At 40.0% G+C, this 13,690-nt stretch overlaps 1 protein-coding gene across 1 annotated transcript in view; it reads left to right on the top strand.

The window, feature by feature from the left end:
* LOC128838126 (guanylyl cyclase C-like) overlaps positions 1-9,976 on the top strand; it is a 66,945-nt gene extending 56,969 nt beyond the window's left edge. Inside the window, exons 22-27 of the mRNA XM_054030030.1 lie at positions 2,913-3,105; positions 3,636-3,810; positions 4,875-4,973; positions 5,726-5,820; positions 6,325-6,401; positions 8,636-9,976. Of these exons, the coding sequence (XP_053886005.1) occupies positions 2,913-3,105; positions 3,636-3,810; positions 4,875-4,973; positions 5,726-5,820; positions 6,325-6,401; positions 8,636-8,810 (814 nt within the window). The 3' untranslated portion in view covers positions 8,811-9,976. The remainder of the gene's footprint in view (positions 1-2,912; positions 3,106-3,635; positions 3,811-4,874; positions 4,974-5,725; positions 5,821-6,324; positions 6,402-8,635) is intronic.
* Positions 9,977-13,690: the final 3,714 nt, after the last annotated feature.

The raw sequence follows: 13,690 nt of genomic DNA, 5'->3' as shown, positions 1-13,690 counted from the left end.
GAGCCTGAGTGGCTTCTCTAAGCCATGCTCAGAGATCTGCACTCATGGCCCCTCTTTCCCAGGTGACACTCTGCCTTTGGGCAGATTTATCAGGGTATTGATGCATCCAGCACGGGGGCAGGGAAGGCCTGGTATACCTCATCACATGCTATAAGGTCCATTTGTAGATGAGGTGGATGGAAAAAGTGAGAGCAATGTAATTTATGCTTGTATTTGATATTGCGATTTTAATTTGTTGTAAGGACACAGTAGTGGATGAAATAATCCTTATACCCACAGTGTGTAAAGTGCTTTGGGATCCTCTAAGATGAATGACTCTAGAGAAACCTAAAGTTATTATCATAAAAGTTGTCTACCATTTTGCAAGTTCTCACTTGCGGTTTATTTAAAGATATTCGCTCTCTTTTAAAAGATGGAGGTTATCCTAACACTGATCCTGTATTTCTTTGAATCAGAGAATCAAAGGCTGCTTCCACCTCTCCTCTGTTCTATTTCCTCCATTCACCCAGCTCAGCAGATGGTAAATTTGCAGGGCTCCCAGTTCCCTCTGCACTCTACTCTTTCTGATTCCCCATACAGGATCTTTGAGGAAAATGTATAGCAGAGAGGGAAAATGTGACATTGTTTGCACAGACAGAGATTCAAAGTTTTGACAGAGTTTGTCAGCTACTTAGGAACTGTTCTGACCGGTCAGTGCCCAGGAAGTCCCTGTCTAAGGCCCCAATTCAGCACATCACTTAAGCACATTGTTAAAGTTAAAATTATTTGCTAAATGGGAGCCTTAACTAGGAAGTACCTGCAGAGACTCAAAGCCCTCCCCTCCCCCGCCCCGCTCTGATCTAAAATTAAGATACTTACTCATTTAAAAGATGGGAGAAAAAAATCCAGGCTTGGTCTACACTTAAAAGTTAGGTTGACATAGCTACATCAGTCAGGGGTGGTGAAAAAACTACACCCCGTGACCGACATAGCTATGATGATCTAATCCTCAGTGTTGACACACTATGTTGATGGAAGAATACCAATGTTTAGGGAAGTGGTATTCCTACACCAACAGAAAATCCCCTTCAGTTGGTGGAGGCTGCATCTATGCTACAGGGTTATGCCGGCATAGCTATGGCTATTTAACTATGCCGGTATAGTCTCTGTAGTGTAGTTATATCCCAATTTCTTATCTGTAAAGTGTGGTTGAGTGGAGAAGGGTGGTATTGCGGCAAGCCCTTTCTGATTCACCTGTAGTTAAGATTTGTAACTGAAGTATTTAAATTTGTCTTGCAATAGATGAGCACTTTCTAGCTTATGCATGTCTCAGCATGACCAATAAAAAAACTGATCTATTTGAATGCTAATGATGTTTAAGAGGGTTGTTTGCCTAGAACTGGCCAAACCAGTCCTCCTCAGTATAGCTAGGTGTCACATCTGAAAGACTTACAGGAGGATTCTAGAGGGAGACCTGTAGGTGCCATGTGCGAACAGAGGGCTAAACAATCTGGAGATAATATGAAACATCATGAATTTCCAGACTTCATGTAATCATTATACATGATGATGGCCATACAGACAAACTGATTTAAAAACTAGCTTGAGGATGGAATGAGGTCCTTAGGAATACAGTGAACAATCATTTCACAAAATGAATTTAACACCTATTTTTAAGATGACTTTTCAGTTAATTAGGTGACATAACCAGTGAATTTTGAATGTAATGTTTACATATCTTTAGCTTCTTTCATCCTGAAGGATCCTGAAGTTTTTTACAAGCTTTACAAATGATATATATGGGAATCAATTCACCTTCTACAGAAATACAGCCACCTCTGTGGTTGCATACAGCAGCAGTTTCAACAGCAAACAACAACACTAAGGTCTTGTCTACATAGGGAAGTTAGTGTGAAGTAAACTAGGGTGTGAATTTAAAGCACACTCTCTATTTTGCTCCCCGTGTAGACACTCTTATTTTGCACTAAAATGGTCTTTGTGTGCTTTAGCTTAATATACTTCCAAAGCCCTAGGATGTGAAGAATGACAGACTGCCATTGACAACTGAAACAGGAGTGGGAATTCAGGGAGGGAGAATGTAATTAACCAGCGTGGAATTTGGCTAGGACACCAAGCCAAATACCTCCAGTCTTGTCAAGAACAAGATGTACAGAGAAAGTATATGTGTGCAAAAGGACATTGAAAACTGGATTCAACTTCCAAAGCTGTCAGATGCTCACCAGACAGATTGGAACTAAGTAGAAAGAAGTATGGCTATGTCTACACAGCCCCACAGTTTGCACTATGAGGGTGTGAATTGAAGAACATTCTAGTGTGTTCTGCTGTAACTTCTCCATATGGATGCTGCAGGTGTGAACTAACTACTTCACATTAACATAGTCCTCTTTAAACAGGACTAAATTAGTACAAACTAGGTACCTTTTAGATTGCACCCACAGGATCCACACAGGGGAGTTATAGCATAGCACACAAGTGTGTGCTGCAATTCACAGCCCCATAATCGAAACTGTGAGGCCATGTAGACAAGCCCTGTGTCTCCTTGGCTTTAGTGTGCACAATTCCAAGCTAGAGACTTGAAAGCAAGTCTTGGAAGGAGACTGCCTGCCTGATCCAGTCTTGTCTCTTGATTTTCTATTATTATGTATAGGGATGCATAGCGTTTTAGAAAACTCTCTTCCCCAAGGAGTTTACAATCTAAATAAGAGCTCATAATCTAGAAGGCTCTTGTAACCAGAAATGCTAGCATGTCTGACTTTCCAAGTGCCTGTTGAACTCATCACCAGAATGTTGGTTTGTTTACTTCTCAAACCTCTATTTCTGGAACACTTACTGCTGTCAGGTCTAGGAGGCTGAGTTGTCCTCTAAAGCAGAAGGTATATTTATCTCCATTTCCCTTCCACCTTTCTTCACAGGCCAGTGGTAAAATCTTTAAAGGAAACAGGGCGGGTAGAGCCAGAGCTGTTTGAAGCAGTCACTATCTACTTCAGCGACATTGTCGGCTTCACCACGCTATGCCAATACAGCACCCCCATGGAAGTGGTGGACATGCTCAATGACATCTATAAGAACTTTGACCACATTCTCGACCATCATGATGTTTACAAGGTGAACAGAGCCTCACTTACACTTAAATAATAATCAGGGTACATAAAACATCACAGACAGAGTAATTGGGAATAGAATTTGGTAACAAAGGCTCAAAACCAGTATGCTAAATAAAGACAAATGAGAGAGGTACAGGGCAAGATTACATCTCTCTAATGTGCTTCACATAGCTCTCTGTAAATGGTTTTTGATACCAAGTGGTCACAGATTCATTACCTAGAATGCTGTGAACTGAGCACTTCACTATCAGAAAGATGTCATCTAATTGGAAGGAATTTGGCAACCCTTCACTTTCAAAGAAGAGATCAACAAGATGACTCTAAGAGGCCTTTTCCATCTGCAATTTATATAGGGTGACCAGATGTCCCAATTTTATAGGGACAGTCCTGATTTTGGGGGCTTTTTCTTATATAGGCTCCTATTGCTCCCCACCCCCTGTCCTGATTTTTCACACTTGCTGTCTGGTCACCCTAAATTTATATGCATCTTCCAGTAACTGGGAATGGTAACTGTTAATCATGTTTCCACAGGTGGAGACCATTGGTGATGCATACATGGTAGTGAGTGGCTTACCAAAGAGAAACGGCAACCGCCATGCAGTGGACATCTCTATGATGGCACTGGATATCCTTAGTTTCATGGGATCCTTTGAATTACGACATCTTCCAGGCCTGCCTGTTTGGATTCGCATAGGGATTCACTCTGGTATGGGGTCATGGCATCTGAACATGAATGACATAGCTATTCTATCTAGATCAAAAAGAAAACAATGGTTAAAAGTGCTTATGCTTCATTATTCATAAATTGATTCTCTGTGAGGACTGTGGTATAGCATGACACACAACTGGCCAGAAGCACTGTCAGTCACCTTCCTCGAAAGCATCAGGTATAAAAGACCATTGTTGGAGGAAGGGCAGTGGACTTAAATATACCATTGGCTTGCTCCCATACCATTTAACAACCCCATCTCTGTCTAGGTTGGTAGCTGAGCAAACCAACCTCTGTAGTTCCTTATGAGATTGCGCTGGTGACATTATACCCACTTGAGTCCTTAGAGACCTTTGCTCCCCCACTGAAAAGCAGGCCTACATTAAATGCTTTGGAGGCAAATGTTCTCACCAGGCCCACTTGAGAATCAATTTTTGATTTACTTTATTAGCGTGGCATTGTGGATAATTCAAAGAACCCAAGTACTTGAGGAAACTTTATCTTTTTATTTTTGCTTGTTTCAGTACTCTGTTGTTTATGTCCGTCACCAGAGAAGGAATATAACAATTCAATTATTTGGGAAGGCCCTAAAGACATCACCAGAAACTTCTCCATAATTAAGTTAATTCTTTCCATCCCCTGCTTCCAGAGCTGACACTTAGGAATTATGCTAATACTTCTGCATTTTTGTCTGTACAGAAATATATTCAAATAGTACTTTTAATCTATTTAATACATTTAATATATTTTACAAGCTGAACAGAGACAGGCCTGGTCTACACTTGGATGTGAGATCTCCAGACACTATACAAAGTGATGTAGATCGTGCTTTCAGTAGGTGCTGACCCCAATACCCCTGCTCTGCTACTAGAAGTGCCATCTTCCAGATGAGACCACTCACCCACCCAAGGACACTAACAGATAACACCCATAGTTCTGTTGGCATCATGCTAATTCCTAAATTTCAGTTTCTTTCTGGCATGTCTGAGACCTTCTCTGAATCCCCATGGAATAACAGCCTCTCTGTCTTCCTCTTTCCCTGCCCTGTCCTCTGCTTTCAGGTCCATGTGCTGCTGGTGTGGTTGGGATTAAGATGCCTCGTTATTGTTTATTTGGAGACACAGTTAACACAGCTTCAAGGATGGAATCCACAGGTTTACGTAAGAATTGAAGCTCACCTCTCTGTGTAATCTGGCAGTAGGCTAGTTGTGCGCTCAAATCTAGAGTTCCTTCTCCAGCCAAGAACAACTTTATCATCAAAGTGTAGAGGTTTAAAGATAGAACAGCAGATTGTTCATTCCTCCACTCCACCCTGGAAAATGCAGGCCTATTCCTAGTTCTTGCTTCCTAGTTGATGAAGGAGGTAGGTGCCTGGTTGGCTCAGTTCCTGTGCAACTGGTGATTTTAATGCTGCTGAGATTTAATTTAATTGTATTTATTATATAATTGATTATGTTTGGGTGCCTGGTGACTTGGATAGGCATCGTTATTATATTAAATATAAATAAATAAATATCCCACAGTCTAATAGTTTTGCAACTAGGAATGTTTCCTGAGAGCCAGCCTAAATTTTCTTCCCTTTGCTCAGTTTCTTTCCATTCCTTCCCCTTCTTCATATTTACCCCACCCCCGCAAATACTGTTATCACGTCTATCCTGAGGCATTGGTTGGTCCAGCTATAATTATTTAGTTGTTTTAGTCTTTCCTCATATATAATGCTATGTGATGGAGTAGTTATTTTTGGGTTCAACAATATATGGGTAGCTTTAATGTCATTTGCTCACAGAATGAGTCCTAAGACATCAATGACAATTAGATACACCTCTGCCATAGCACAGGTTTTCACAGAAAATGAACAAGTTCATGCATTGTTTCCGAATCAAACATTTGTTGCTTGTTTGTTTATTTTTAGCTTTACGGATTCATGTAAGTGGGTCTACTATTGGCATCCTGAAGAGGACAGACTGCCATTTCCAGTATAAAGTGAGAGGAAAGACTTACCTGAAGGTAATATATACCATGCCTACAAACACACAGGAATGAAACTTCTCTAAAGGTATAATACACCTGAGATGTTCACCTATCTTAGACAAACAGCAGGAGCGGAAGTGAGACATATCTGTTGGTAATACAGCCACAGGGTGATGAAGACATCCCTCTAGAGATAATATAGCCATTGAAAAAGCATTTAAGGCATAAGTCAAGGCAAAACAGATGTCTGGGAAGTACTGTAGGTAAAACATATAATAGGTAATAAAAATGTGGAGAGGAAGCAGTGGTGAATGGGCCTGGTGGGAGAGGCCTATTAATTTGCTCACCTTTGCTTTGTTACATTTATTTGTTTCAGTTTATAAAATTTGATAGGTGCCCATCCTATGCTGTGGGTGCCTGTTACATACAGTAAGCAAAGATAATACATCCATTATATAATACAGTATAACAAAGCATATAAATCATATAGTGTGCCTATCTAATCCCTAAATTGTGCTTCTTTTTTCTCTGACATATTAGGGCAAAGGAACTGAGATTACCTACTGGCTGACAGGGGTGAAGGACCAGCAGTATAATCTCCCAACACCTCCTTCTGTGTAAGATGTTCTTTATTTGTGGGAAGGGAGAAAGAAGCTCTCAGGCCCTGCACTTCAGCCTTCACCAAAATTGCTGAAGTGCACTTTTCCCCTCAGAATTTTTAACTTACTATACTTTTTGGTATTCCTTGGGCGCACGTCAAGGACACAGCAGTGTATGTGTATATGAACACATGCAAGTATACATAATAGCATTAGTTCTGGGATTGCTAATAGTCTTACATACTTTACTGGATCAGGGCCTTGGATGGGAGATATTCAAGGAAAACTCACTTGAAAGGGGTGTTGATTTAGTAGGTGCAGGTTCAGATTGGGGGGGGGGAAAGAGTGGTGATACCCTCCCAAGCTTTACCCAGTCCAAGCTCCAATCACTTGTAACACTAAAATGAGATGCCAATCACAATAAAATGTGCAGATTATGTAATTTCCCTTCTTTTTTCTTGTATGATTTGATCAATAGTGAAACAGTTAATAACATTAACATTAAACTGTCATCACTAAGCTTCAGACTCTATACCAAAAGGAGATGAACGAGAGCAGTTAACACCTCTTAGTTACCATTTTAGGTTGTTTGCAGATTTAGTCATCTCTTTGTTTACATTGGGTTCTCATTTTGAAGATTACCTTCACAGGCATAAGGTCTAGAGACTTAATTTTTAAAAACTTCTGAACAAAACTTCAGTTTTTGGAGCATAAGACAGGAGTTACCAGGAAAAAATACTAGGTTGATGTCCTGGTTTAATCAGAGCCATGTAGGTAACAGTCTTCCTTTTGAATTAACACTGAGTCAGTTTCCGAAGTAAAGGGGTGTGGTGACAATGAAGTGCTGCCTTTCAGAAGTGACATACAACTGAGTTCCTGATCACTTGTGGTAATTTAAGATGTTCTTTGCTCAATACAAAGGGCATTAGTTCCAGTGACATGATCAAATTCAAGTCTGGCTGATTACATTTTTCCAAATAGTTTCAGTGAGATATGGAGTTCTTCACTTCCTCTCCTAACCCATTGTGTAGTGTTGTTGTTGTGTATTATTTACGCAGCTGTTGTGATCCACCTCAGAAGTGACTGGGTTTCAATACAGATTGAAGTAATTCCTTTACATACTGTATACGGTAGTTTGTAAATTAGCAATGTAAGATCTCTGATTAGCTATGTCATTTAAATCAACTGGTATTGGTTTTGTTCCCTTTTTGGGGAACAGGTGAATGTTTGTACAACAAATCTCTCAAGAGTGCATGGGATTTTAAACTATCCAGAAAACTTGATGCTCTCTGGTCTGGAAAGACCCTAACAAAAATTACCTCTTACCCCCTGAGAGAAGGGCAGTCTCTTCTGCTTTAGGTAGATATAAATGAATGGGCAGAGTGTTGAACTTGTGCAATGGGACATGACCTAATTCTCAAAACTTTTGCAATAAAAATAATAATTAATAGTATCTTACATTTATTTATTGCCTTTCACCCCAAAAGATCCCATCTGTGGGCTTGGGAAGTGATATTCCTGGCCTACTTTCTTCAGTACATTTTTTTTCTAACTAGGCACTTTTTTTAACCTAAAGAAATTTTTAAAAGAGCAATAGAGAGAATCATCTTTAGGGTTTTGGCACTCCCTCTGAAGGTGTGTTTTGAAGGTGTCCCTCAGACCCTAACCATTGCTATCTGTGATGTTTATGTCTTCACTCTGTGATATGGCACCAGTCTGATAGATAGAGAGAGAGAGAGAGAGAGAGAGAGAGAGAGAGAGAGAGGAATTTTTTAATTGTTCTGCATGGGACATACCTGTGAAAATCATATATGTCCCATGAATTTCTGGCAGAGTGGCAATTCTAAGAAAACTGCCACTATTTTGAGAGACACCTGCAGCTGAATATTACAGGTACTTGAAACTGGGTCTGGTCATAGAGTCAGAGCCATAGTCCATTTCAACTGGGTTTGGTTCAGGTTTTTCTTGTCTTCATTCCAAGTGATTTCACAGACTCTACAGGTGGGAGATTGTGATGCTAAAGCAAACTTCTTTGGCAGAGACAGTAACCCATATTGAGTCACAAGTAGAACCTGAACTGGATTTCTATGTCCACTTGGAATTGATTCTGCTCACAATCTATCTCATTAGTATATTGAGGGCTTCTGGAAAGATGGTAGGATAGAATTGTTTAAAAATGGCTTGTGAACTGAGGATCCTAGTTACCTGTACTGCATGAGTCACTGAAATCTTTCCTCTCCTGCTATTTCCAGGGAGAATCAGCAGCGGTTGCAAGATGACTTAGCAGGGATGATAACAGAGTCTCTGGAGAAAAGGCAATCTGAAGGGGTCCTGGTGCGTGAGCCTTCCCGGGTGGCCAGCTACCGAAAAGGCACCCTAGAGTACCTGCAGTTGGCCACCACAGAAAACTACAGCACCTATCTGTAAAACTGGATATCTAGTGTGACATAAAAACCATGTACAGGCTTTGGAAGATACTACACAGAGGCTGGAGACTGGCACTGTGCGGGAGAGCTGGGGAAAAAACAAGACTGTTCTCTCTTTGGGAAATGTCTCTACCACTTGGCTTTTTAATCAGTGAATCAGATAGACCCTTTGCTGTAGTGCCAAAATGTAGTTGCCTCCATGCTTGCTGCATCTTCCCAATCACCTGATTGCTTAACCCAGGCACATCCACCCTGATTTGGGGAAAGAGAAAATATCCATTTGAGACTGAAAAGATATTGTCTAATATCTTTTAAATGTGATCAGCTGTTTAATGACCCATTTCCCAAAGTCTTCTCTGTAGAGTCTTAATTTATCGGGATTTTAAACTTAGTGTTTAACTTGTAATTTTTTATTTGAAAAAAAGTGCATTTGTATATTTTTGAAAATATTTAAAATGTATGTAGCTATGGACCTGGATATTTTGCAATTTTGTTCCTTTTGTAATTTCCCCACTGTATATTCTCAAGTGTTTTATGTAGTCAAATTAATCTAGCTCAAAAAATGGTGCCTCCACTGTTTCTCTAGGGAGCTTATTCCAAAGTTTTGATGGTTTCTGAAGCATATCTGAATCTCTTGGGTCTACAGAATTAAGTTGGAAATCTTGCAAAAATTGGCTCTGTCATAATATTTCTCTACTTCTGCTTCTGGCCCCAAAACCAGAAGCACATAGACCACTGCAAAAATTAAAAATAAAATATAACGGAACATAACATAACTCAGAGTTTCATTTCAACTTTTGGGTGAAGTTTCATGGGTGAGCATTTTGTTTGGATTTTATCTGAGCTGGCTCAACCATATGCTAAAATCAACACTTACTATCAATTATCCACTTTAGCAAAGAGCCAAAGTACAGATGTGTAACAGAGGAGACAACTGGCATTTCACTGAAGAAATAATCACTAGCAAGCAAGATTTTGGCCAGTGACTTTCTCTGCATAAGTGGCTTTCAAACTGTGGTCCACGGACTTGTAAATGACCTGTATGCAAATGTTGGTCTGCAGGGTTGCTTCTGAATAGAGGTGAAGCATTGGTCAGTATTCAAACAATGAAGCTTACTGCTTCAGCTGTCATTCAGTCTAGCTCTCTTATGGTTTCCAAAAACTTCTTTGACTAAGTAAATACTTAATAAAACAATAACACAAGTGCCAAACTTGTTCCTTGAGTAGCTGCTTTGTGTCTTTCTTGATCATGTATTTCTCTGATTTAAATCCAACAATTTTTTTAAAACATAAAAATTGAAGGAGGAGCAAACATACATTAGGACAGAATTGAAGTGCTAAGTTTCCTTGGAAAAATGAGAGCAGTAGCCGGGACTGCAGGCATCAAGGGACCAGTATTAATGTAAAATCCTACACTCAGGAAGAAGAAATAAACACCACAGAAACAACTTTGGTATATAACCAAGCAACCATATAGACCAGATTGAACTAAATCAATTGTAATATTGTATTCTGACTACTAGTTTAAAATTACTTTTCTTCCCTGTATTATAGCATTATAGTTACTACAGGGAATGGGGAGGACTTGGATGAGAATGGAAGAAGACGGTAGGAGTTCCAAAAGATGGCTTGTCTTTAGAAGTGGTCCATAGTACCAAAATAATAAATATTGAGAACCATTGTCCTCACACTTCTGTTTGGCACTTATTACATTAGTTTTAAGTGGGTGAGCAAAGTGGTATGCTCCCTTACTTTAGCATAGTAGTTTAAATGCCCTGTCTTTCTAAGCTGGATCTTTTTCAGTCTTGAAATATTAACAAAGATAATTACAACACATCCTCTATCCCCTGTCCCAATTTTGCTGCCTGTCCACAGATCTTCATGTGCATGTCTGCACTCCCTGAATGTCCACATATTTCTGCAAGCTGGTATAATATACTGGCTATCTGGCACCACTCTACTTGGTGGAATAGTTGACCTGCTTAAGTCTGTATAACCAAATCACACTCTAGTGACTAGATCACTCAGCACAGAAAAGGTCTAATGTTGTTATACTAAACAGAGATTCTCCCTTAACTCAAGTGGCAACGGACTATGTTTTTGGAGATAAATATTATGGGTTCCATCCCCGATGCCTTTCATGTACAGGTTAGCACAGACCCCATATGTGCAGCCACCAATGTATTACATTTACAGTCCCTGAATACAGTTTTTATTAGACCTCTCCTCTCATGCATGGTTGGGTCATTAATTCCTGCATAAGTCCTTTGATTTAAATAGTTACACCATGGATGAATGGCATGTGTCACTGTGTGTCTCCTGTCCACATATTCAAGTCCTGTGCATTTCCTTTCCACATATATCATGGCAAATTCATATTCATTTACCCTCACTTAAAAATATGCACTCTGTTTCCAATTTGAGTTTGTCTAGCTTCAACTTCCAACCATTGGATCTTGTTATGTCTTTGTCTGCTAGATCAAAGTGCCCTCCACTATCAGAAATCTTCTCCCCTTCTGCTATTTCAATCCCAAATTTCTCCTGCTTGTTTTAAAAACAAGCTGCAAGGCATTGCATTCCAAATGGCTTAGTGAGACATACTTCTGCCCCCAACTGGAGAAGATTTTAGTTGCACCTTTCACTTGCTCATTTTAAGTCATCTCACCAAATACAACTTAAAGCTGTCTTTGATCAGAGTGAGAATCTTGTGTTTTGGTTAATGAGCATCTATGTTTCCTCCTATTGAGTTTGTACATCTGCACTTCCTGTTCATAACCACACTGCTTGTCTGAATTCCCTTTCCGTTTGTGCATGTGCCTGCAATCCCATTGGCCATGTGCATCTCTGCATACATTCTGTGTCATGGCATATCTTCATGGATTGAAGATAGTCTGTGCTGGTGGTATGTAGCTCTATAGGTAATTGATTCCAAACATATCTCAGCACAACTAATGTTAGAACACAGTGGCTTCTTAAACATAATACCTTGCTATGGGTTTGATTAGAGTAAATGAGGAACAAATGAATATCCTGCACCCAAGACATCACTACAGGATCTTCACTTGGAGATGCTAGAAAATATAGGGAAACCAAAGGAAAGACTAAAATTTGAAATGTTTTCCTTGCTAATAGAACTGCAATAACCTCTTGTGTGACAATCTGAGAGGAATGCAGAGAGAGGTGTTGAAAGGAAAGAGCAGCTAGACTCAGAGGGTCCTTTATCACCCTGACGATAGTGCCAACCATGTTTAAAAACTTTTCTGCTATGACAATCAGCTGTAAATCACATATTGGAGCTAAATATAGATATATATTTAACTCATTTCAATATACTTTCCTTGCCAGTAATGTCAAATGGAGAGAGCATGTGATTGTTGAGATGAGTTCCTGTCTGCATCCTGTAAAACTTGCCCATACCGGTATTGCCCTGGCCTCTTCTTTTGTCATTCAGTGTTGCACACATTCTAAAACAATATGCATTTCCTCACCTTTTGGGGGCAAAGCCAGACTGTGAGGCACCTGCTCCCCTACTTGGTGTAAACTTTGCTTGTGCCAATCAGAAACTAACACAAACAGGTTTTGGGCCCCGTCCCCTATGACACTTCTATGATGTCATAGTTGGTACTTTATGGGCCTGCCTGCCATGAGCAGGCAGGGAGAGGAGAAAGAAAAACAAATCCTGTGTATCCTGTGTACACCCGTAACTGAGCCTGATCACCTCGAAGCCTCTCTCTCAGCTCACGTGTTTCAAACAGAGTTTCTACATTTGCCGGTCGTTATGCGTTGGTTTGTATTCGTAAGTATCAGTTATTACTAAATGCTGCATCTTTGTTTATAAATATTGTTAGTAGATATTTTAGTCGTGTGTTTTAAGTTTCATTAACTATTAGCTAACCAAAGCTGCTCCCTTACCCCTTGTAATTATCCCCAATAAAACTTTAAATTGATTAAGTGTGTGTGTGTGTGTGTGTGCGTGCGCAGTTTGCATCGTGACCCATACTCTCCTTGCATCCCTTACCAATATAGTCTATTGCCACATGCAGCCTGGTAAATAACAGGCCTGCATTTTCTTTCGCCCCTGCGTGCCCGTGTGAATCCACAGTAATAAAAGTGAATTTTATGAAGCATGTTTCATAAATGAAAAATCATGAACTATTTGTTTTCAGGCAAACTTAACACTTATGCATTCAGCCTTAGACATTAGAACTCATTTTATTGAAGGAGGAATAGTTAGCCACCGCACTGGGGTTTATCCTCACCTCTTTTTAAGAAATACCCTGGGACCTTTACTTTTCAACTAGAATAGCAACAAGGACAAAACAGTTTTGCACAAGGATGGTATATTTCGTAGAAATGCATCCCTGCTACTGCTACAGCACTGCAATATGAGCTTTGGGCATGAGCCAAAGCCTTGGCGTGTGACTTGAACGAGAGATCATCTGATATGAAAGAGCTACCACACAAACTACAGTGACAGCCTTTAAAAGAGTCCTGGTAAGAATGGCAATACTGGTTCAGACCAGTGGTCCATCTAGTGGCCAGTGCCAGATGCTTCAGAACAGAAAAGGGCAATTTATGACGTGATCCGTCTCCTGACATTCCAGTGCCAGCTTGTAGCAGTTAGAGGTTTATGGACTCCCAGAGTATGGGGTTGTATCCCTGACCATTTTGACTAATAGCCATTGATGGACCTATCCTCCACGAACTTCTCTCTTTTTTAAACCCAGTTATACTTTAGACTGTCACAGCATCCCCTAGCTATGAGTTCCACAAGTTGACTTTAAACCTCCTGCCTCTTAATTTCATGGGGTGACCTCTGGTTTGTGTATTAGTCAAAGGAGTAAATAACACTTCCTTATTCACATTCTCCACACCATTTAT

The sequence above is a fragment of the Malaclemys terrapin genome, chromosome 1 (genome assembly GCF_027887155.1).
Source record: "Malaclemys terrapin pileata isolate rMalTer1 chromosome 1, rMalTer1.hap1, whole genome shotgun sequence".
In the NCBI taxonomy this organism is placed as follows: Eukaryota; Metazoa; Chordata; order Testudines; family Emydidae; genus Malaclemys; species Malaclemys terrapin.
Note: the sequence above shows the minus strand (reverse complement) of the source record. Positions and strands in the feature narration are given on the sequence as shown.